The sequence below is a fragment of the Uloborus diversus genome, unplaced genomic scaffold (genome assembly GCF_026930045.1).
Source record: "Uloborus diversus isolate 005 unplaced genomic scaffold, Udiv.v.3.1 scaffold_13, whole genome shotgun sequence".
NCBI lineage: Eukaryota > Metazoa > Arthropoda > Arachnida > Araneae > Uloboridae > Uloborus > Uloborus diversus.
The window spans coordinates 8,031,340-8,056,752 of NW_026557987.1; the positions used below are offsets into that span (position 1 = coordinate 8,031,340).

Genomic DNA, 25,413 nt, shown 5'->3' on the forward strand with positions numbered 1-25,413 from the left:
AAGAAAAGTAAAATGAAATGTAATGAACATTGTTACGTTAAAAAATAGGCAATTTTTTTCATCTTGGTACAAAAAGGTTTCGTCAAAAGGTCAAGGCACTTACAATTTTTGTAAAGGGTTCATTTTCACAGTTACAATTTCGGTTACTAGTAGCTTTTATTTTGAATTAACTTTGTACAGTAGTATTGCACATTTTATCAGAAATGAGAAAAATCCCATTGATCCCCATGGTGGATGCAAAGAGATCACCATTTTCAAAACGAAAGCATCAAAAGCACAAAAATGGCACGTAAACAAATGTACTAAGTAAAATTATTTTATAAATGCATTTTAAATTTTTATGATAATCATATCATAAATAACTATCCACACAATTGGCACAAAAACAAAACCAGTGATTCTGCATCATCCTTTTTGACATTTGAACAATCATTAGAGCAAGGAATTTTGCCAGGAAAGTTTTAAGTTAAGATTTTATTAAAAATAAAACAACAAATAAAATTAAAAGTTAACTGCTGTTTCATAGCATGTTTCTAGCAGAGGAATCCAATACTGAACAATAACATTTTTCATACCCATATTAGTGAAGAACTTCAAATTTTGCTTTATTCTTTATTTCATTTCTGAAGAATAATATTTCAAGGTTACAAAAATACAATCGAGTTCTGAAGTATTGAAGCCACATAATTAGTGTGAACTCACACATAGACAGGCAGAGAGGGATCTAGACAGCTCAGTTAATTGAGAAAATTCAATAGAGCGTAAAAATTTAGAACCATGAATTCTAAAAATAAAAAATCACTTATTAAAAGAAAAAAAAACCCTTTTAAAATGACTTAATCAACAATTTTTTCTTTGAACTTTAAATCACTTCATTGGAACCAACAAAACGAACGGATCTCGCTCACCTGTGATCCAGGAGACGTGCGACGAGTAGGTCCGGGACAGCCAGTTGGGGCTGACCGCGTTGTGCAGGCCCAGGGCGTACAGCCCGATCTGGAAGGCGCACAGGTGCAGGGCCCGGTGGGGGCCGCGGTGGTTCTGGCCGCCCCCCGCCGAGGCCGTGGTGAACAGCACCGCCGTGGAGCTCGAGCCCCCCGCCTTGGTCAGCACCGTCTTGGCCAGCTCGAACATGAAGTGGGCCCCCGCCTCCGAGGGCTGGTTGGGCAGCGAGGGGTAGGCGCCGCCGCGCTTGCCCTTGAACCTGGGGAGAGGCACGACGTCGGTCAATGTCGGGGGTAGAGATTCGGAACATAAAGTATACGGCATGTCAAAATATTGGTTCTACGGCACGAGAATGAACAATGGCAGTCGAGGAGGCCAGACAGATGGCGAAATATCTTGCTTCCCTAGCAGGGGCAGGTGGAACGAATAACATGCTCTTGCTAACGTGAACTATGTTACATGATACCGTATTACCCCGCAATGCCCGGCATAATGCAAAATTCGGGGTCACCGGATTTTCAATAACGCTTTCTTGGTAATTTCCGGCATGCCGGAAAATTGAGGTTGGGAAAAAATAAATAAATAAATTTTGACAAAACAGTGACTAAAAATGTCATTCGTTATTTTAGCAACAAAAAAAATATTATTCAATAACGAATAATTTTATAAAAACTAAATTAAAACTGAGCAAACATTTAAGCAGTGAGTGCCCGCTCCTAAGCCAGTGTTAAAGAATTTACCATAGCTGTTCAATAAAAATAAAGTAAACTTACCTCATTAAAAGGGACCAAAAATAATTTATTTAAAAAAGTTATGCACAAATCGTAGTTACAATGGTTTGCTTTCTGATTGGAACTGAGAGGCGAAATTTACTTTTTTTTTGTTTCAAAATAAACCCTAAATTATCCGGCATGCTGGAATATTTGAATTTCTCGGCATGCCGGTCAACCTCGCTTTTTTCCAGCATGCCGTATAATGCGGGGAAATGCAATATTTCAAAACTCTTAAACATTACTAAGAATCAAACTTTATCCGTTTTTATTGAATCCTAATCGATTCAATTATATCTCGGAAAGCAAGGGATTGCCCGATTTCCACATCTTTTTCGCAACTCCACGTTACTTTACCGTGGAGATCATTTTTCATTTCATTCAGTGTCCCCCTCCCCCATACTACATAGTTACACAGAAAGTACCCGTTCAAGCCTACCATAATATATCTTTATAGAACTTTTAAATAAAATAAACCATTAAACAACTCACAGTTCCAAAATGAAAAAAAAAAAAACTAACTTTAAAAAGTCATTAAAAGGAAAACTTTTAATCAAACAAAAGCTACAAGCAAAGGTTAGCTAATCTCCCACATAAATCTATCCATTCGTCCATAAGACATTCCACCAAAATGTAAGCCAAGAGAAAGAGGAACAACATGGAAACCGAGACCAGTATTTATCTCCTGGATGATCACGAATCGGTTGTACAGTAAAACCTGTTAAGTTGACCACCTGTCTAAGTTGATTTCAGGCACGAAATCAGCCCTCATCAAATAAATCAACCTCTGTAAGTTGACCACCTGTTTAAATTGACCCAACTTACACAGGTTTCACTGTACTGATAATTCAATGTCTCAAAAGATTCGGGATCCCGGGCAGGCTTGAGCTTGCAAAAAAAAGTTGCCCAACGAATTCAACCACTGACCTGGTGTTCTTGATGCTGGGCGTGTTGGATCTGACGTTGCTCTCGGAAGTCCCGAAACCCGACGACAGGCGACTGCTCAGCATCAGGGCCGGGATGCTACGAGGGAGGAAATTATTTTAAAGATATCTAACTTGAAGGAGCATTATCAACATACACAGTACAACACAGTGCTGCTAATTACAGTCAAACCACCATATATCGAAATCCCAGCACATTTCTATGTTCATTACATAGAAAAATCTTTATTCATAAAGGGCTAATCTCTGTCCGGATGTCCGGGGTAAACTTCAAAACTACTGGAGGGATTTTAACCATTCTTTCGCCACAGATAGCTACATAATCGGGGAACAACTTAGGCTATGATTTATTGCTAGAAAACTTAGTTCAAAAACGTCGTGATCGAAAACACTAAATGTCATGTCATTTCCACATTAAAGATTAAACCCATTGTTTCGAAAATTCGTTGCCTAACAACAGCAGCATTAAAAGTAATCATAATGTACATTTTGAATCAAGGCCTCTCTGGAGCAAGCATGAGTCTAAAATCATTTAAGCATTTGGAAACTCACTTTTTGCACACTTAGGTAAACATAATAGAGAGCTTTTTTTTTTTTTTGTATGTGTGTGTACTATTTAATTTAATAAAGCGCACGGCTTTTTTAGTGATCTTTGTTTTTGTAAGTTCATATTTTGGAAATTTTACAAATTTTTATATGCTTCAATTCGTACTTTCGTTTCTAAATGAATACCCATTCGTTCTTCATGCTTATTGCTATTTTACTTTTATGGATAAGGAAGAAGCGATCGTCAAGGAGGTGTGTTTACAGTTCTTTCAGTTAAAACAGAAAATGAAAGAAAGTAGCGATTGCTTCTCACAATTATTACTGACCCAGGCAATGCCGGGTATTTTTGCTAGTTGTTTCTATATATCGAAAAAATCTCTACATATCGATTTTTTTTCAAGACATTCGTAGATTTTTTTTCCTCTTTAGACGGTTTGTCTCATGAAAAATGAAGGTTGGGGGAGAAAATGATGTTCACTAAAGTTTGCTACGAAACTCATAAAGAATCTGGGATTGAGGGGTGTGTAGATAGGTCGTTGTTTCGTTCTGGAGTTCTTTAATTCCCTCAAGTTTATATCAAATATCTTAGCTGTAACCAGTAACACTGTAAAATCAGTTTCAAGTCCTCCTTTTTGTCTGTTGATTATCGTTCCTAGTCTTTTTAGCTTCAGTAAAAATCATTCATGTTAAGTAGATCGATTTTTTACTTTTCTCTCAATTACATTGTCAAAACGAAAATCCCCTCATGTTGCGGATCAAGGTGAATTGCCGAAGAATGAAGATGCATGAAGGCACAAGAATGTCATTTCTGTTATTTTTTTAATTATTAACTTTCATTTAATCCAATGCTTGAATAAATTAAAAATTAGGTTTCATGCACGAAAATTAGCTTTAATTTCAATGTTTTAGGAGATTTTTAGGATAAAATAAGATAGTTTCTAAATATCGAAATTTCTATATATCGAATTTTTTTCGAGCAATATGCTACTTCGATATATGGAGGTCTGACTGTATTTTCAAAAACATCCGATATTTTGATACATATTGAATATTTTGATATATATCCGATATTTTCCATTACACAAACTAAAGTCTTCAAAACAGTAAATGCAACCTCAAATCACTCTTTATCTTCTCACATTACTATCTCAATAAGTACTTTTAAAATTAAGGTTTCCTTCACAAGTAAAATAAATAATATTTCATTTTACATTTTCATCAAATTTAATTTAGCTCATTTAGCATTAGCTGTTTTACTCATTTTTTTTCTGTTAGCTACTTTCACATGGGTACATGATTCAGAAAAAAAAAATGTATATATATATGCATTAGTCATCGCAAAGTCATAAGACATTTAATTTAGTTGGGCACTTTTAATATGAATTAAAATTGTTACATTAATAATAATTTTATGAATGTAAAATAAAAAGGAATATTATATTACTTTATTACATTGATAATGTATCAATGAAACATAACTTTGTAATACAATGTACATCACTTTTTAAATATATTTAAAAATAAATGAATAATATCACACTATGTTTAATATAATTTTTATATTGGAAATACCATAGTTGAAAAAATAAATATTGAAAATATCATGATATTTTCAAAATAAATATAGGATATATATCGACCGATACATATCGGCGAACCCCGGAAACTACGCTAGTAAAAAATGAATCAGTTCTATCTCAGGGTCCAATGAAATCTTTTATTTTTAGGTCTGCATTTTGAAGGAAAAAAAGTTTGAAGTTTCTTTATTTTTTGGTGAAAAAATCTCCTCGAATCCTAATTAGGCGAGATTAGCACAATTCCAATCTAAAATCACTTTAACGTGATTGAATTATGTGTGCGGTCGATTTTGTCAATAGCGAAAGCGCTTCTGCGTCGTAAGAAAAGCGGGACTGAACTTTTTATACCGGCCCTAGGTCCCCCCCCCCCCAAGTAATATTTAGGGAAATTCTCTCCATTGAAAAAATATTACTATCACAGAAAACTTGACAGTTGTGTGACCAAAACTCAAGGAGATATTCCAGTTCAGAGTTTTAAGGGACCATACAGAAGATGAGATTTGTATTTATCGCCCTTTCAGATAAAATGACAGGTTGTAAAAGTAAAAAACACCCAAAATATTAATATTTTTCATTGCTATTCTGAAATAAAAGCAACTGTCATGCCATGATGCACAAAAACACACTACAAAACCTCGAACAATTTAAAAAACCACTCTAAACATGCATATATTTTAAAACATTTGTTAACCGCTATATCTTCCCCGAAAGGTGTTCTCGACAGCGAGTGTACAATGGTGTGAGTCACAAAACGCTGAGTTTGGTATTTCGGGACATATTGGTCGTACTAATGTCGAACTATTTGTGTTTTAATTGTTTTTCATTGAAGATTTATTTTCCTAAATATAGGTTAGGGGACCTGGGGCCCGTATAAAAAGTTAAATTTTGTAATTTTCGACTCATTTTTATTTTTATTTCAAACTTTCAACATCTTAACTCTGCATCTGATATTGAACATTTTTTGCAATTGGAATCTAGGACTAACGGTTGCGAAAATAAAGGTTTTGCAGGTTAAAACGGAACGCCCTTTGTATTGAGGCAGTACAGCAAACCTGCCAAGTGTTTGGTAGTCTTGGTGAAGACTGATTGCTTTTGACATACCGACTCAACATTTTCCTCAGTCAGTTTGGTTGCAGGTTGTCTCATTTTCCGAGAAGGATTTTCGTTAATGTTATAATGTCAGTACCATTTCTGCACATCACCCTATCAACAAAACCCTTCCTCAACATGTCTAAAAGTAACTGAAAATACGTCGAGTTTTTCGCAGAAACATGGATGCTTCACTTGCCAAATCGACCAACTCCAAACAAAACGTCGAGAAAAGTTATGAAGAAGATGGTGTCATCCATAGCAGTGAATGGACCCTCATGTTACATTTTCTGCCGTCACAAGGTCAGAAATGGACTGAACCAAAACTTTAACATGAATTCACATTCGAAGAATTGATGAAATATTCGAAGCATTGATTCGAAGACTATTAAAGCAGAAATGAAGATTTTTTTTAAAAGTGGAGTTCATTGATTTGGCAACTGAGGCATCTCCATATAGCAATATCTGTTAAAGTTGTATTATTGTTTATATATATTTCTTTATTATTGTTTGGCAACACTAAGTAGTTTTTGAAGTTTTACAATGGCGATCATCTAGTAAGTTGGAATACAGTTTCGCTAATAATATCTTCATCTTTTCATCTTTATAATTACTCTGCTAAGTAGATACATAACCTTAATATGTTACTTAAAGTCATTAGGTTATGTAAAATTTATCAATATCAAACAATTGAGATTCATTTCCATAAAATTGTGAACGTCGTTAAGAATACATACTTGCTAAGCTTTGAAGAAGAAAAAAACAGGAGATTCCACTAGAAGTACCTAGGTGATTCGCCGGCAACTGAGCAGGGTTTGCCGATATATATCATGATATATATCACGATATATATCCGATTTTTATTTTGAAAATGTCATGATATTTTGATATTTTCGATACGTATTTTTTCAATTACGGTATTTTCCGTAACATATGTCTTGTATTATGTGGCAACATCTATTTTTGGTATTCATGATTGGCAACGCTTGCCTACTTGCTATGCTAGTTGTTGTAATATGCACGTGTAGTGTGCTTCGATTCTTGCTGTGTTAATAACAAAGTTGTTAAGTTTAAAAAGTTGCTGTTGTCCATTACTGATATCTATATACTGATATAATAATATGGAACAAGACATTTTCATTATAAAAATTATATTAATCACAGTAATATTGTTCATTTGTTTTTTAAAACAACCAAAAAGTTATGTGCTATATTTTTATGATGTGAATACATCTTTAATGTAATATAAATTTATTATTGTATATTCATAAAATTATTTGCTGCGTAACAATTTTGATTCAGATTAAAAGTGCCAAATTAAATATTAAACGTTGGTCAAAAAAAAAAAAGGAAAATGCCTTATGACTGTGCTCCGCTCCAACTAATACATATTTTTTATTTCTGAATCATACAACTGTGTAAAGAAGAAAAATAAATAAAACAGCTAATGCTAAATAAACTCCATTAAAAATTGATAAAAATGTGAAACGAAATATTCGATATAAGTAATGAAAGAAACCTTAATTTTAAGTCTACATATTGTAAAAATTATTAAAAGAAAATAAAGAGTGATTCGAGGATGCATTTACTATTTTGAAGACTTGAGTTTGTGCTGATTGAAAATATCAGATAATATAACAAAATATCTGATATATATCAAAATATCGGATATATAACAAAATATCTGATATATATCAAAATATCGGATATATAACAAAATATCTGATATATATCAAAATATCGGATATATAACAAAATATCTGATATACATCAAAATATCGGATATATAACAAAATATCTGATATACATCAAAATATCGGATATATAACAAAATATCTGATATATATCAAAATATCGGATATTTTTGGCATTTTCAAAAATATCATGATATTTTCGAACCCTGCAACTGAGGCATCCATATATGGACAGAGAGCATGCAATACAACTTTGCTCGCGGAGCCTCGAGGTCCTCCCGGCTAGGCGGTAAGGCACCGGACCGGGAGCACACCCGAGGCTCCCGGACCAACCGGACCAAACACCGAGCACGCATCGCTCCGTACCTGTCTATCCCGGACTGCTCCCTGGCCTTGGCCGCCTTGGGGGGCGCGGGTCCTCCCCCCTGTGCCTGGGGCGGCGGGTGCTCGCAGGAGGAGGAAGAGGAGGAGGCGAAGGAGTCGGAGCTCTCCCCGCTGGAGCCGCTGTCGCTGCCCGGTCCGCTGCCGCCCTTCAGCCAGTGGCTGCGACGCACCACCGTGGGCGAGTTGTCGCTCGACGTCGTCTCGGGGGCGCTGCTGTCGATGCTGGCCATGCCTAGAAATGGATATCGTATGACATCGTGAATAGAGATTCGGTCGAGGTCTCGTTCTTGATTGATAAGCATAGACATAAATGCATAAGTGAGGCTTTGGAAATACGTTTTTTTTTTAAAACAGAGAACAAAGTTAAATAAATGAGCTAAGTTTTCCATAAATGAAAAGGATGAAAGCAGCTCAACAAAATGGTTTAAACGGAAACAATTGCGGCCAATTGTCTAACCAGCATATTGTAACTGTGACACGTTACAGATCGGAAGAGGAGCTTACCTGCCGAGTGCTGCTTCTTGTTGGTCCTGAAGTTGGTGCATCTGAACTTGGCCTCCCAGGCTTTGTAGTCTTCTTCCCAGCCGGGGCTGGAGGCGCCCTCGCTCTGTTCTCCCGCATCGTCCATGCCCCCGCTCCTGGAACACACGAACGGGTGTTTGGTAGGAAGCAACATAAAACAAAACAAATGACAAAGCTGGCCATATTTATTTCTCAATTCCCTTACTCACATTAAAGTTGTATTATTTTTTAATTATATTTCATTATTATTAATTGGCAACACAAAGTACTTTTTGAAGTTTTACAATGGCAATCATCTAGTTATTTTGTAGAAAGTTATTACTGATGGAATAACTGAGCTGTCGGTGTATTTTAAGAATCATCTAGTTAGTTGGAATTAAGTTTTGCTAATAATATCCTTGTCTCTTCATATTTATAGTCCACCAGCTTACTCTGCTAAGTACATACATATCCTTAATATGTTACTTAAAGTCATTAGGTTATGAAAAATTTATCATGCATTGCATTCAGATACAATGAAACCAACCAAAAGAAAAAGGCTGTTAATGATGACGAGTAAATCATATTTAGGATTATACACACATGGGCCACTCACCTGTGGGACTGTCTCGTCCTGTTCCCGTTCTGTGCCGAGGGCAGGCTCCTGGGCCTCCCCGTCCCGTTCTGCCTCCTCTCGTTGGCGCCCCTCTGCAGGTCGGGCGGTCCCTCCGGATCATCGGGCCCGTCCCCGTCTCCCGGGGCGGCGGCCTCCTCCCCCGGGGTGGAGGAGCGCTCTTCCGGGGCGGCGCGATCCGTCCCCTGCTCCCCCGTGGCGCAGCCATTGGCGGCCCCCGCGGTGGAGGTGCTGGCAGCGGTGGAGGAGGAGGAGGAGGAGTAGTAGAGGGAGGAGGTGGGTGCCTTGTACATCTGGTGCACCTCCTTGTCCAATAGCTTCTCCATGATCTGGAAGGGAAATGTATGTGAATGTCCTTTCATGCAATTCTGGCTTCGTAAAATAAACAACTTTACAGGCCAAAAAGCAGCAATCTCCCTTTGCACCACAGCTGGGGCAAACTTAAACTGGCAGCATCGCAATTCTATCATTAGGATCTGTATAGACTTCACAAGGCTACGTTTGCCCCGACTATAGACTAGATTGTTAGTCTTTATCTTAAACTACCATGTTTTCAGGAATAAGCAGTGAGGCACGGCGCATACAAGAAAAAACGCAATTGCCGATGCGGCGGATACAGTTTTTTTTCCCCAAGTAAAAAAAAAATCCAAGTTTTAAAAAACGTTGAAAATGCTGTCAATAGATGGCACCACATAGTCCTTCTGCCGGCGGGTAGCACAACATAACGATTGATGTAGAAAAAGTACGTCAGTCATGTCAAAGTACGTAAGTGTTTCAATATTTTCTTCCAACATAAAAAAAAAAAACGTTTTTCGATGTTTGCATTTTTCTCTATTTTGCTTCTGATTTCTACACAAACGCTTTTAATGATGATTAATTGATTTCAAACATCGAAACGAGCATTAAAAATGATTTTTTAAAACAAGTCGGCTAAAAAACATACTTGGACATTAATTCTGTATGTTTTAAGAACCTCATCCGTTATTGTTCGGGATTCAAACGTCGACCAATGTCGTTCCTACGTCGATCGATATTTTTGCGCTACTTGGGCCAGAGAGTTTGACATTGGCGAGGCATCGAGGAGATGGGCTTGGGTCCCTCACTCTGAATAAACAACCAATGTCTCCTCCCAAGGTAAGAAAATCATACTTACAGTAAAATATTAAAAATAGTTCATTTGAATTTCATTCCAGCTTTCTTTACTACTAATTCTGCTTACAAGTTGTTTAATGTTGGATGTGGAGCTTATGGCGGGTGCGTTGCATACATTAAAATTTATTTCCTTGAGAATATATTTTGATTTGGCGCTTACTCCCGAAAATGCGGTAATTGGCACCCTATTTTCGTAATTTCAAAAAGAAATCTATAGTTTTTTTAAGGTTTTTGATTATTGCTTAGAAGTTATTGCTTCTTCAAGTTAGTTGCTGTATGATAATTTGATTTAAAATAATAACTTTAAAAAAAATGTATTTGTTCGAAGGAAGGACGTCGATTTCCGATCCCCACTGTAATTTTCGGTTGCCCAGGTCACGTGCTCACCTTTGCCAGTTTCTCTTGGTCGTCTTTGTAGGTCACCAGTAGGGTGATTGCCAGGTCACCCCTCTGTCTTCTCGTGCCCTCACACAGCAGGGGGTGCTCTGCTTCCGAAACGTTTGCCTTCAGCCCTGGAACACGCAAATAATAAAATGAATTAATGAGACAAATTAAAAATTACAAATGATTTGCTAGTACAAAAATTAAAGGAAATAATAAGTTCTTAAAATCAAAAATAAAATGAGCAAATTAAAGGGAGAGACAAATTAAAACCTACCAAAGATTTACTAATTGAAAAAAAAGGAAAAAATAAATTCTCAAAATCAAAAATGAAATGAGCAAATTAAAGGGACAGACAAATTAAAAACTACCAATGATTTGCTAACAAAAAAAATTAAGGGAAAAATAAATTCTTAAAATCAAAAATAAAATGAGCAAATTAAAGGGAGAAACAAATTAAAACCTACCAATGATTTACTAATAAAAAAATAAAGGAAAAAATAAATTCTTAAAATCAAAAATGAAATGAGCAAATTAAAGGGAGAGACAAATTAAAAACTACCAATGATTTGCTAACAAAAAAAAAAATTAAGGGAAAAATAAATCCTTAAAATTAAAAATTAGAGATAGCAAATGCTAAAATAAGTTTTAACTTTCAGAAGAATAGAAATACCAGCCAGATGCAAAAGGATTGGAATTTCAAGCACAGTGCGCCATTTTCGGTCACGCACCTGTTCGATGTTGGCATGTTTCCAAAACAAACTCGATTTTCGCATTTATGCGTTTGAAATGATAAAACTTCTTTAAAACTACAAGAAATCAGTCTAAAAGTTATCCCCCGCCCCTTTACATTTTTAATCACGATTTCCCGACAGATTTCGATCGATCTAGAAAACGGCCAGAAAGTCTTTTTAAAAAGTGGATTTCCGACAAAAATGTGGAAAACTTTTGCGCCTGAAAAACTAAAAGTTCCATGGATAACTCAAAACGAACCTGAAAATTTAACTGGTACAGGGGGTTGAAAAAAAAACAGTTGAGGGCTTGGAACTAAAAAAAAAAGACTTGGAGAAATAGAGAATCGTTGGGATTAGAATAAATCCATGAAACCGTCGTGAAGCATAAAAGGCGGAGTTCCAAAATATCCGATATTTTGATATGTATCGGGTATTTTGATGTGTATCCGATATTTTCAATAAGCGCAAACTTAAACCTCTAAGTAGTAACTGGAACCTACTAATCAGTGCTGTTTATTTTCTTACACCACTATTATAACCTATAGACTTAAAATTAATGTTTCTTTCACTATTTGTATGTACTTAAATAGTATTTATATGTATATATATATATATAATATGCCCGGCAGGGACCGATTTACACACCTGGGTGCCCCGGGCACTGACAAATATGGTGCCCCCCCCCCCCCCACACACACAAAAAATATGATGGGAAGCATTGGATATTACTTTGATAGAAAGAAAACTTTAAAATGCCGATTTCATACGAAAAAAGTTAATAATTAAGATGTTTTGCAAAGAACTCATTTAACATAAATCTGAAATAAATTTATGGTTTTCATGTTAAAATTCTTTTTTACAGTCGCAGATGGAAAAACTGTGATACAAATGGTAAAGGTAAATCATAATGTGCTTTCTGCGCATCATTGATTCTTTATATATTTTCTCCTTTGTTTTCTCGTAGTAAATTCATCTATAATGTCCTCATAATCACGTTTTGGGTCCAACTTACATCTATTGATAACAGAGTAATAATAAAGATAATTTACCATCAGAAATGAGAGTGCGCAAAGGACACTTCATTCTCTTCAATAGCGAAAATGATTGTTCTCCACAACAATTGGCTAATATGCTTTCATTTAATAAAAAAAATTGTCAAATGACAACATTTTTTTGTTTTTTTTTTGGTTAGAGGCCCTGAACACTGGTCCCTCAAAACAAAAAACAAAAAAATGATGACAGAAATTTCAATTTCCAACGTCAAGGACCGTCAAATGAGAACAATAAGCAATCGTGATTGCTCAAAAAAAATTAATAAATAAATAAATAAAAGAAAAAAAAAATACAACTTGGCAAAGATCGTTTGGAGATCGCTTTTTCAGGGATGGATGCTTCAGCATTTCAGCTAGAAACATAGTCGCCCTATTTGGTCATTCACAAAATCGACGTAGAAAAGTGCAAAAGTTTTCAAAAACAAAGATGAATTGGATGTTTTATTTTTCTGCCAAGAAATGAAAATAACTTAAAATGTTCAGCGAATCGTTTTTTTTTTTTTCAAATAATTTTCTTGAGAAATGAAAAATTTTATGTGAAAATTTCACCTTATCCTCATTTCTTTGGACGCAAAAGCGCTAAAACTTTTCAACTAAAGTGTAGTCTCATGAGGATTTTTATTTTTGAATTATTTTTTCGCAACAAATTCAGAAATTTATATCTTAATTTTTAGCGCAGTCGCCATGTTTGGTCACTCCCGAGATGTTGGTACGCAAGACTCTCTATTGATTTTTTCCTTTAAAAATGCAAAATTTTATCTTCAGACGAAGGACACCCGTATTGATATATCACATAAATATAGTACATTATTTTTCGGTTATTTCAAAAAATAAATCAATACATTAATATAATTTAAACATATAATTTCATACTGCAAATATCATAGTTAAAAAAAAAATCAATATCGAAAATATCTTGATAAATATCGGATATATATCGACCGATATATACCGGCGAACCCCTATAAAAGGTGAATAAAGTATTTTGACTCACCCAAAGCAGCCACAGCTGCATCAAAACCCAACTGCTCATCTCCAGGCAATCTTGCGAAGGCTGGAGCCATACTGCGGTTCTGCATTCCACCTGAAACAGACCCAAAATGTTAAATATACAGTGAGAAAACATCTCTGACTCATTTCTCAATTTTTTTTCCCTCCAAATATATTGCCAGTGAAATCTATAAACGACACTTTGTAGTAAAATGGCAATTCCCAACTCGTGGCCTGTAAGTTGCTGGTTAGCAAGAAATAACTGACGGATGCAAAAAGAAAAATTAATTTGAATTTTTGTCATCTTGAATTCAAATTACGTTTTTCACAATCACGAGTGCGTGTTTTTATGTGTGAGTGGGGGGGGGGGAGTATGTGTATGTGTGTATGTTTTTGTGTGTGAATGTGTTGGTGTCTGTATGTATGCGTGTATGTGTTAGTGTGTGTGTATGCGCGCGCGTGTGTGTGTAGTTGTGTATGTATGCGCGTGTGTGTAGGATATTCCGTCAAAAGTGAAGTATCTCAAATAACCAGGATTAAATGAAAGGAAACCATCATGCTAAATTTTCTCGTCAAACAATGAATACTGATACTGAAATACTTTTAAGAAATTAAAATAAAATGAGAAAGATGGATTTAAAAGGCGTAACCATGGAAACACAAAATAAAGTAAGTTTTAAGAATTGATAAGCAATGGATTCAAAAAGCGTTACCGTGGAAACGCAAAATAAAATGGTTAAAAAGTTGAATAGAGAACAGATTTTTGAACTTCATTTCATTCGCTTGTAACTTTTTTTCTAATGGAGATAGAGGGTTAAACTTTCGACGTTAGGTCGAGTGAGATCTGGAGTAACAAAAACAGCTCTTTCCAATGCTGTCAAAAAGAAAACTGTGGGACAATTCCTTCACTTTTTATTGATGGATTTAATGAAGAAAGTAGTGCCTAAATTTCAGCTAAGCCTAAACAAATTCGAGCTAAAAACACAAGTAACTCCCGCCGCAATTAAGTTAGAGTATTGGAACAAATGGCGTAGAACGCGGAAAATTCTTCTCCTTCCAACGATATGTGATATTACTATTTACGAGTCATTTTTCACCCCCATATTCGGGAATTTATGTGAAAATGGGGCCTAAATTGGAATAAAAAAAGAACTATTCATCGAATTGTTTTCGAACTGGTCTGCAAACCTTTTCAGGACTTAAAGGAACAAAGTGTGAAAATTTCAGCGAAATCGGCCGGGTAGTTCTCGAGTTTTGCGAGTTCAAACACACAGACCCTTTTTGGAGACTTCATTTTATACTATGTAGAGATATATCGGTAAGACACATCAGATCGATATGTTTATGTTGAATTCTTTGTTGGCATGTTATTTCAAGATTCTTTATAATGTATAGAGAAACTACACTTTGTTGCAAAACACTACATTAGAAAAAAAAATGAGTTTTTTCAACCATGTTTCGTCTTTCGATTCTGCATTCAAACTCTATTATCGCTGACTCACAACTTGGCCGAGTACTCAGTACCCGAGTACAGATTATGATTTAAGAAAGAAATCCATCGACACACACGTGATGAATTTCGAACTCATTGGAGTAGTAGTATAGACCTCCATGTCTATGATAGTTTTTAAAACAAAATTCCAGCTGAAATTTAATGACTCATCATTATTTAAGCGATTTTGTTTGCTCCAAAAATTTTGTAACAAAGTCATTTTTAAAATTAAAAATTAACAAATAAATAAAAGGTATGATTGATTAAGCTGGAATTAAAACAAATTATATCAATCAATTATAGCTCTAGTCCGCCAAATATAATAATATAAAAATTTCATTTTTTTACACTGCCCCCATTTTTAATAAATAAGTTTTAATCACTTTGGGGACATTAAAACAAAGATTGACTCCATTGAAGCATAACAAACTTCATTACTCTCAAAATTTAAATTTGAATTGTAAAGGATTGCAGCAATATTATATGGTTGCACTTTTCTATTAATTACGAAATCTGTCTCGACAATGTGCCATTTTTTACAAGTACTCGGTAATTTCCGAGTATCTGATCAAAAAATTTGGCCGAGTACCGAGCAAGTTGGCCTAGTATATTTTTTCAGAACAAAAAAACTCCTTGATTTAAAAAATCTAGTACAATCATAAGTATTTTTTTAAAATCTTGATCCATATCTTAGGTAAGTGTAGTGAAAATATAACGTGTAAAAGTTTGAACTGTCACATAAACTAGTTTGAAAATTTTAAAATTAAAATACCGAGTACTCGATATCTCTGTATGAATTATTATAGCAAATAATATTTAAGCATGAAAAAAATTTTTTAAATACTTTCTCTCATAGCAAGCAATGTCCTTATTTGTTCCCACTGCTCACCCAAGGCGGGAAAAAACGCATTTCTGCACTTAAGAATTTTTAAAATCTTTTGCAGCAATGTGGTGGAACACTCCAGTGAGCAGGAAGAAAAATCCTCGACTACTTTAAAAGCAAATTAAAATTCTCAAAATCTTACAAAAATTCCCATTTTTTGGTTCAAAAACTTGGATGATTTGAATAAGAAATGGAGCAAAGCAGAAAAAGCCATGTTTGTATTCCTGCCATCCACGATCGTTAAAGAGAGTAAAATACCACCTCTGCAACCATTTGTGTGATTTTAAAGAGAAAAAAAAGTTTTTTTTTAATATTTTAGATGTCTTTTTGTGACCACCAGGACGGAAAGTGTAAAAAAAATATTTTTTTATGCATAATTTTTTGTTCCAACATTTTCATAGCTGATTTTTCCAATTTGACATATTTGGTGCAATCGGTGCTTTCGGTGCAATCGGTGTTTTTGGTGCAATCGGTGTTTTTGGTGCAATGAGTGTTTTTGGTGCAATGAGTGTTTTTGGTGCAATAAGTGTTTTTGGTGCAATCGGTGTTTTTGGTGCAATCGGTGTTTTTGGCGCAATTGGTGTTTTCAGTGCAATCAGTGTTTTTGGTGCAATTGGTGTTTTGGTGTAATTGGTGCTTTTGGTGCTATTTATTGTTTTTGTGCAATCGGTGTGTTTGGTGCAATTGGTGTTTTCGGTTCAATCGGTGTTTTTGGTGCAATCAGTGTTTTTGGAGCAATCGGTGTTTTTGGAGCAATCGGTGTTTTTGGTGCAATCGGTGTTTTTGGTGCAATCGGTGTTTTTGGTGCAATCGGTGTTTTTGGTGCAATCAGTGTTTTTGGTGCAATTGGTGTTTTGGTGTAATTGGTGCTTTTGGTGCAATTTATTGTTTTTGTGCAATTGGTGCTTTCGGTGCAATCAGTGTTTTTGGTGCAATCAGTGTTTAGGTGCAATCGGTGTTTTTGGTGCAATTGGTTCTTTTGGGTGCAATTGGTGCAATCGGTGTTTTAGGTGCAATCGGTGTTTTTGGTGCAATTGGTGTTTTGGTGTAATTGGTGCTTTAGGTGCAATTTATTGTCTTTGTGCAATTGGTGCTTTCGGTGCAATCAGTGTTTTTGGTGCAATAGGTGTTTTTGGTGCAATTGGTGCAATCAGTGTTTAGGTGCAATCAGTGTTTTTGGTGCAATCAGTGTTTTAGGTGCAATCGGTGTCTTCGGTGCAATCGTTGCGATCGGCACTCACCCAGCGCCTGTATGGCGGGCGGCGAGGGGGCGGCCAGGGCGTCGAAGAGGAAGCTGGCCAGGGTGAGGGGGAGAAGCGCCTCCCCCCGGGACACCGGCTTCCCCGCTCGCAGGCTCTCCGCCCGGTCCCGGATCACGTCCGCCTCCCGCTCTGTGAGGGGCAGCCTCTTCAGCAGCAGCGCCAGCTCCTGCTCCTGGTTGGCCAGCTTCACCTGGAGAAGAGAGATGTCTTGGTTTATTTTCTTCTTCTCGTGTGAGTGGGTGAATTTCGACATACATATATTAAAATATTTCTAATTTCAATAAGTAAATAGAAATAACAAGGATTTCTACACCATACACGATAAAGGGACTTCATTTCAAACAGATAATTATAAAAACATGCATTTCCTCCCCTTAACGATGCTTTTTCACTTTGCCGAAGCAAACATTACATGCACATATTTTCATGAAAACAAGCAGCACCTTTCCGCATAAAAATACAGTCCGCTATCGCAGCTATCGTACACCACGTATGTGTGAAAAACTGAAAACACTTGTGGATCTACTTAAGATATTTTCATATTTAATTAACATTATGCACTGAAGATATTTTAATACAAAAATGCCTAGGGAAAAAAATACCATCAACAGAATACAATTATCAGTTCTTAACACATTTCCGCTCGGTTTCAAATGGTCATATCGAAACAACTCCAGGCGTAGAAATTTTTTAAGCGCACAATTTCTATACCTATTATACAACACTAAAATTTGGAGCAAGCATAAAAATGTCAGTTTGGAGAGGCCAGCAGAAAAGATAAGTGAATTATTAAAATAATTATTAAAATGAGAAGATTAAAGGTTGCTTATGTTAAACTACTTTCCAACATCGAGAAGAAAAGAAATATTTGCAGGATGCAAAAGGATTGAAATCTCGAACGTGGCATGCCATTTCCAGCACGTGTTTAATGTTGGCATGTTTCCAAGATATTTTTCTATATATAAAATTACTTTTGTGTTTGAAATGATGAAAAATCATTTAAATTACTACAACTAGTTATTTAAAACTATCTCCATTTATACTTTCATCACGATTTCTCGACCTATTTCCATTATTCTCCAAAACAGCCAGAAAACTTTTGTATTGTGACGAAAACAACTAAAACTTTCAAAGTACTCACCTCGAGTGCCTTGGTGGACGCGGGCGGCCTCACCACCTCCAGTCCAAAGAGCCCGACCCGGAACGCCAGGGCGTGGTGCTCGGGGGAGCTCTCCCCCAGCACCGAGCAGAGGAACGCCGCCTTGGCCAGGGTGGCGGAGGCCAGGAGGCTGGCCCGGTGGTGGGCCGGGTCGAAGCGGGGGGAGCGGCCCTTCTTGCCGCCCCCGCTGGCAGCACCCCTGCAGGAGGTGGCAGAGGAGGAGGACGGTGTCGCGCCGTTGGTGGTCGGGGCCGAGGAGGATGAGGCGGCCGGGGAGTCCGGGGTGAGGTCCGGGGGAGATGCCAGCAGCTCTTCGGCCAGTCGGACTGCCAGCATGCATGCCTCGTTGGAGTGGCCGTGGGCGTGGAGGGCCTCCGCACGGGCGAACAGCACCTGTGGGTGGAGAGAGGAGGAATGAGCATCTGAATCACTGAAAGTCGTTAATATTTGAAAAAAGAAAATCCTCTTGCCTCTAGTGGGTCCTCGATCTTCTTGACCGCAACGGAAAACCACTGTTCTTCGGGTGGCGGCGGACGTGGACCCTCCTGCCCCGCCCCGGAAACCCGGGCGCGGGGGTCGTAGTAGTACAGGTGGTACTCGTCTCCGGGTGGGCGGGACTCGGGGCAGTCTCCGCGCCTGGGGGAAGGAGTCTGGATAAATGACTATAGTACAGTTATACATTTTTAACTATGGAACTACCAGTTGTCAAGGATTCCATTACTGAAACCGATACTTGTATGAGCAGTAGGGTGAAGCCTATTTTTGAAGTATGAAAATATGACTTTCTTAACCTCTAATATTGTTCCTTTTTATGAAAAAAAATAATCAGGTAAAATTTTAGCATGATCAAGCAATATTTAGAGGTAGCTCAATGATGAAAAAATTGATTATGATCAATATTTTGAACATATGTGAATTTACTTCAATGTTAATTTTTTAAAAAAATACATTTATTGCAATTGCAGATTTATATTTCAACTCATAGAGTGTAGAAATAGATTACAGACAACTGCAATCGGTACAAGAAAAAAAATCAAATGAGCCATTTTGTACTGCAGCCATACAATGCTTTATGAAACTGTCAAAAGAGCCTATTTTCATATCATTACTTTGGAAATGAGAAAATCTTGAGACTAAAAGTTTGGATTCAAATCAGACAGCAAGACTTCATTTGTTTCCAATACTTATCAAACTCTTGCTACAAGGCTTAATCCACTGCTCTAAGAATATAACTGAATATGTACATAAATGCATGAAAAATGCATCTAAAATGAATCTATTAAATCATTGGGAGAGAGAACATCCAAGTTATCTCAAGGAACAGCTGACTACGGCAGCCGCTACTAACAGCAGGGTCTCGGCACAGAGCCCGTAGTCGATCCTCGCATTCGAATGATTCGGACCCATCCGAACAAATGACAGCTTGAGTCCGATCATCAACAGTCAAACCCTTCTACATGCTGTTTGCTATGCATTTGTACCTTGCCTACCTAAGCTAACATAACGAGGTGGGGGGAGAAAACTCACACCGAAAGTGTGAAATAGACATAAAGAAACAAACTCACCTCAAGCCGTTGGCCTTCTGGGCGTTGGGTCTGGGGGGCGTGGCGAAGAGGGGCTCCTCCTTGTCCTCGTCTTCGTGGTCCTTGTCCTCCGAGGGCTCCTCCTGGGAGCTCCAGGCTCCCCCCGTGGCGGACGGGCCCGCCTGCCGGGAGGACGACGTGCGTCGGGACTCGGACAGCGCCTCGGCCAGCACCTCCTAGAAGAAGGGACCACAGAGATGAATTTAACTCAAGGGAATCAAACATTTTCGAAATGAATCACCAGATCTACTTCCACTGGGTTTGTTTTTACGACTGGTTGTTGAAGAGATTTATTGGCATTTTATGGGGTAGAATGCGCAGCTATGGTTAAAACTAAAACTATAATGAAAATAGGATGAAATTTACTTTGAAGTGAAACTATAACAATCATTCAAACACAACAAAAATCTGATTCTTATGCAGGATGCAGAAAGCACACTGAAAACTGAGTAGGCATTGTTTTGTTTGAACCAGGATAGGTACCGTAATTTTCTGCGCATTATCCTTGGTGACGTATAATCCACAGGTCCTAAATTCGGCCTGAAGAAAAAAAGTTTAATAGAATCTGTGGCATATTGCATAATCTGTGGATAATAACATTGGCAAAAAAAAGTCGATTTCAAAAATAAAACCAAAAAACATGCATAAGTAAGAATTTTTAAGCTGAAATAAAAATTTAATATGAGAAATAGAAGATTTGTTCTTGAAACTGATTACAGTACAATGTAACCCAGTTTTAATAATTGTCAAGGGACTAGAAAAGTCATCGCTAAATCAAGGATATCGTTAAATCGAGGAGCCTAGATATTCAATGCAGTTAAATGCCAGTGAAATGTATCATTTAACTGAGGTAATTGTTAAAATCGATGTTACACTGCATGTTAATTACTTTAAGAGTGAAGGCAAAGGCGCAAAGTCAATCTTTAGTACAAGTGGTTGATGGAGACAACTTCTTTGCCTGTAGGGTTGTTCAATTTTATACAATGCGTTGCGTAGAAACAACATTCGAGCATCATAAAAAAGCTGGCAATGAAGCAGTCTCTATTAGTAAATCCTACTGCAAATTAAGGCTCAAAACCTTGACATTGAGAGAGGGGGGAGGGGAAGAGTACAGATCATTTGCAACTCATTGTTTTTACACTTTTTTAACAGTGTTTTAAATTACAGTAGATTTAGAAATTTCAGGTCAACCACTACTGGGAACAAGTGCTAATTAGTTTGGCTACCAGTGTGAAGTAGGACATCGGTAGAAATCGGCAACTGGCTCACCTGTTCGTTCTCGCAGAAGCCCTCGCTGCTGAGGGAGCTCCTGTTGCTCCCTCCGGCCTTGGGCTCCCCCTGATGGAACCCCAGCATGCAGAGGTTCCTCCTTCCGTCGTGCTCGCAGGGGCACCACCCGGCCAGCTGCCCCACGTCCACCGAGCGGCCCCTCCGGGAGGAGAAGCTCCCGCCGTCGCTCTCACTGCCGCCCCCGCCGCCCACACCGGCCGAGGCCGAGGGCTCCGAGGTGCGCACGTGCACGTACGGGCAGTACCTGGGGGAAGAGAAAGGGTGGAGTAACACATCTGATTGATGTCACTTTTTCAGTCATTTCAGTGTAAGTATAATCAGTTTCATTCTCAGTGGAGGATAATATTGCTGACAGCAAACACAAAACAAAGTAAACACAAGAAATATTAAAAAAAGAATCACTTCTGAAACAATGTGCCAAAATCAAACACTATTCATACCAGATGGAATACCCCGTAGAAATACACCCAACTGTTTTTATAAGGTCTTTTTTTTATGTAATTTTTTTTTTTTTTTGTGCATTTTTTTTTTTTTTTTGCAAATTTTTTTTGTGAGGTATATTAAAATTTCAATTAGATTGGGATTCAATTGACGAAATTATTTTTAAACGAGTGTAAGGTAGTATCTTTAAGTAGTCATAGGCACCCTGATGGGAAGTCCCTTTGACCTCCCGAAAATTTCCTTCTTCGGGGAATTTTGTCCGAGTACTCAGCAAAAATTTTCATTACTTGGTTTGTTTCGATTTTGTTTAAAGATTACAATTTTGTAAGTTTGGGTTATTTGCCATGTGAGACTTTTTTTTTAGTTGGGTTGCGAAAACAACTTTTTAAAGCTACTAGTGAAGTTTTGTACAATTTTTTTAATGGGATTTTTTTATGCGCTCTCTATCCATACCACATAAAAAGAAGTTTGGGTGTATAGCCAAGTAAAGATAAAAATTGTATTGCTCTTGCTCACAAACAATTCAAACAACTCTTTGGAAAATAAATTTATCGTATTATTCAGAACCTCTTGAGGTCAATATAGGCAGTTTCCTCCATTAACGATGACATGACATAAATTAAACGCTATCAAATGCACTTCAAATACTTGACACTCACCATCTCCTGCCTCCTCCCTCGGCATAGGTGACCCCCGGGATGGGGTAGTCGCTCCAGTCCAGCAGGCACCCCTCCATGGCCGGGCGGAAGCCGGGGAACACCTCGATGTCGGTGCGCTTCAGGCCGCCCCCGGAGGAGTTGCCGCCCCCGCCGCTCCTCGTCTTCCACACGCGCTCCAGGGTCTTCACGTGCCAGCACCGCAGCTGCGGGGGGATGGAACATTGAAAATTGTAGACATTGAAGTTCACATTATTCATAGAAAAAGAATTATGAATATTATTCCTAAATAAGAAAATAGTAATCTGGTCCATGCTAAACTAAGGAACGTGGCAAATCACGAATTGCGTCTTCCAACTTCAATTGTTTTGCAGTAGTACTCAAAATGGGCTACTGGCTGGTTATAACTACTTCAAACGATAGTTTTACACTTAAAAGTTATCTATAAAAATTAAAACGTTAAAAATAACTAAATGCGTTGAGTGGGGAAAAAATGATAATTTTGGCACTCCTGAAAAGTGCCAATTTGGGAAAACTCCTGGAAAAACTAAGCGACATAGTGGACCATTTAAGTGCAAATTAAGGGGTCTAAGCACCATTAACCTTCAAAATTTTTGACTTTCTGTAAAAAATATATGATATGCACAATTTAACTCCGAACAATTTGATACCTCATTTATTACCATACGCAAAACACTTTTCAAGTTATCGTAAAATTGTGCAAACTTTCGCTACAGAGATTTATGCTCCCAGAGGAGCTATGAGTAAAAACTCCAGACATAACATTTTGTTACAAAAAAAGATGAAGTAGATGTACAAATATTAACTCTGTGGTGGCATACAGGGCCGTGCTCGGCACAAGTCCAACCTGCAGTCCTGCTAAAAATGAGATTGTTCTTTTATAGTTTTACGCCTCCCTATACTTCATTCAGATGCCACTTTTAAAGATTTTTTAAAAGAAACTATTTCCCACTTACAAATAACCTTATAACATCGCATTTCTGCAAATGACGTCAAAGACGTCCCGATGACGATGATTCAATTTTGATAAAAATTGCAGATTACATGACTTATGTATAGATACGGTAGATTACCAGATAGATGTGTGTCTCAACAATGGCACAGTCACGCGAACTTACATAAGATGAATAAAAATTCCGCACTCACCTGCCCGAAGAGCGTCTGCCGGTCCTGGGGGCTGAGCGCGGGGTTGAGGGCGGCCAGCCTCCACAGCACCACCACCTCGTCGCAGAGGGAGCTGCAGGCGTGCTGGGAGGCGTGGGTGTTGGAGTGCACGCTGCCGCCGCCCCCGCCACGGCCGCCGCCGTGCCCGCCGGAGGAGCCCACGTGCAGCGACACCTTAGTGCTGAACCACCAGCTCAGGATCTGGAACGAGAGTCAGAATCAGATTCACGCGACACTCGGCAAACTCGAAACGAGACGTTGAAAGACATTATTAACGGCCATTTACGAGTTGTGACAAAAAAAGGGAAAAAAGATTCAGACTTTTTAGTAGTTAATGAATACATATATACAGGCATCCCTCGTATGACACGGCACTTCTACGACACGGTACCAAATTTGTGATCATTACGACATGGTTTCAATATGTCGGTATGAAACTTGAATTTAATACCTCATGGTTTTGATACAACTCTAGTGTTATATTTATAAAAGATGGTATTTAATTTCTGTTTAATACATTCTGTTAACGGTTGGTAACTCTTAATAAGTTTTTTCTTTGTTTTCATGAAACTCGGTTTCAATATAACACGGTACACATCTCTTGATTTACATTATTTCTAATTCTCGTATAAAACGGTTTCGATATAACACGGAACACGGTTCCTATATACAACACGATACATCTTGATTTTTCTCATGCACATATATAATTAGTATTAAAAATAAGAAAAAATTTTATCTAAAAAAAAATTCCGTATAACACGGTTTGGATACAACACGGAACGAACGAACCGTGTTATACGAGGGACTCCTGTATATATATTTTTCCAGCTCTTCCTATTTCCTATCTATGAACACAACTCTCCGGCTCCCGATCCGGGGGACACGATCAATGTGCTATCATGAAAAGTAACGACACAGTCGTATTGAGGAGCAAGCGAATGTGTGAAATGAAAATAAAAATGACATTCATGAAACTAAAAGTAATGATTGCAAAAGTATTTGAAGATGTAGTTTTTGTTTCATTTGAGAGCCATTTTCAGTCGTTTACAAGTTGTAACAAAGTTTGAAGTAAAATGAAAAAAAGCTAAAAAAAATGGATTAAAATTTGTACACAAATTTTTCAGCTGTTAATACACTACTCGACCCCATTTTCGTGCTGTCATTTTTATTTTATTTTCGCGTCGTATATGAAATTTTCGATCGAATCGGAACACGACCGAGAAAAACTGTCGGAAATAAAACGGGTATTTTCGATTCTGAATAGGGTTTAGTACAAGAAGTTTGTGTATAGTCAGGCTACAGAGGATGATGGTCATACTTTTTGTAAAGTTTTGTTTGTGTAAAGTAAGAACATATACATGGATAAAATATTTTTCAATGTTTGCATTTATATTTTCTTGATCGGATTCGAAAAGGTTCGCCGAAATTCCGAGCAGCTGTTTAGTTTAAAAAAGCAATTGCTAGTTGTTTCATAGGTTTCAAACTACTTAAATGTGAGACTTCTTTCACGCAATTCATATTAACTGCACCAAACAAAATATTTTAAATGGTGCTGCAAAAGCTATTTTTATAGCTACTTGTGAAGTTTTGAGTCATTTTTTATGCAGTCCCTTTCTACCACACAGAAACAGTTTTGAGTGTTTTAAAATTATTTATAGGCTCTTGATATTTATCTATGCATCCAAAACCATTTTTGGTTTTAATCCGCAACACATATCAACAATGGAGTCGGAAACACCATCGGAAACACTGAACACTAATGTCTATCGAAGGCAGACAAACAAACCATTCACGGTGTCCATCTTTGGTGTATTTTACGGGGAGTTTTCCGGTAGTGCCCTCATCGAGCATAGGAAATGCCATTTCGGGGCCCAAAATTAAAATTGGTGGAGCTCGGTAGTCTACCCTTTTCTTGAAATCGCTCATTAACTATTTTCTCGGTCTATTCACGCAAAGAGAGAGAGAGAGAGAGAAGAAAGTTACCTGGTCGCACTGCAACACCTCCTTGGTGGGTATCTCGATATTTAAAGTCATCAGGTTATCTAAAACGTATCAAGGAGATGCAA

The 25,413-nt window shown here is 37.5% G+C and overlaps 1 protein-coding gene across 1 annotated transcript in view; it reads right to left on the reverse strand.

The window, feature by feature from the left end:
• LOC129232660 (zinc finger SWIM domain-containing protein 8-like) overlaps positions 1–25,413 on the reverse strand; it is a 44,999-nt gene that overhangs the window by 8,981 nt on the left and 10,605 nt on the right. Inside the window, exons 7-20 of the mRNA XM_054866791.1 lie at positions 23,327–23,545; positions 22,163–22,365; positions 21,042–21,306; positions 19,755–19,948; positions 18,660–18,825; positions 18,172–18,582; positions 17,010–17,220; positions 13,398–13,487; positions 10,624–10,748; positions 9,067–9,413; positions 8,454–8,587; positions 7,932–8,181; positions 2,643–2,738; positions 909–1,204 (exon numbers count right to left, since the gene is read on the reverse strand). Of these exons, the coding sequence (XP_054722766.1) occupies positions 909–1,204; positions 2,643–2,738; positions 7,932–8,181; positions 8,454–8,587; positions 9,067–9,413; positions 10,624–10,748; positions 13,398–13,487; positions 17,010–17,220; positions 18,172–18,582; positions 18,660–18,825; positions 19,755–19,948; positions 21,042–21,306; positions 22,163–22,365; positions 23,327–23,545 (3,007 nt within the window). The remainder of the gene's footprint in view (positions 1–908; positions 1,205–2,642; positions 2,739–7,931; positions 8,182–8,453; positions 8,588–9,066; positions 9,414–10,623; positions 10,749–13,397; positions 13,488–17,009; positions 17,221–18,171; positions 18,583–18,659; positions 18,826–19,754; positions 19,949–21,041; positions 21,307–22,162; positions 22,366–23,326; positions 23,546–25,413) is intronic.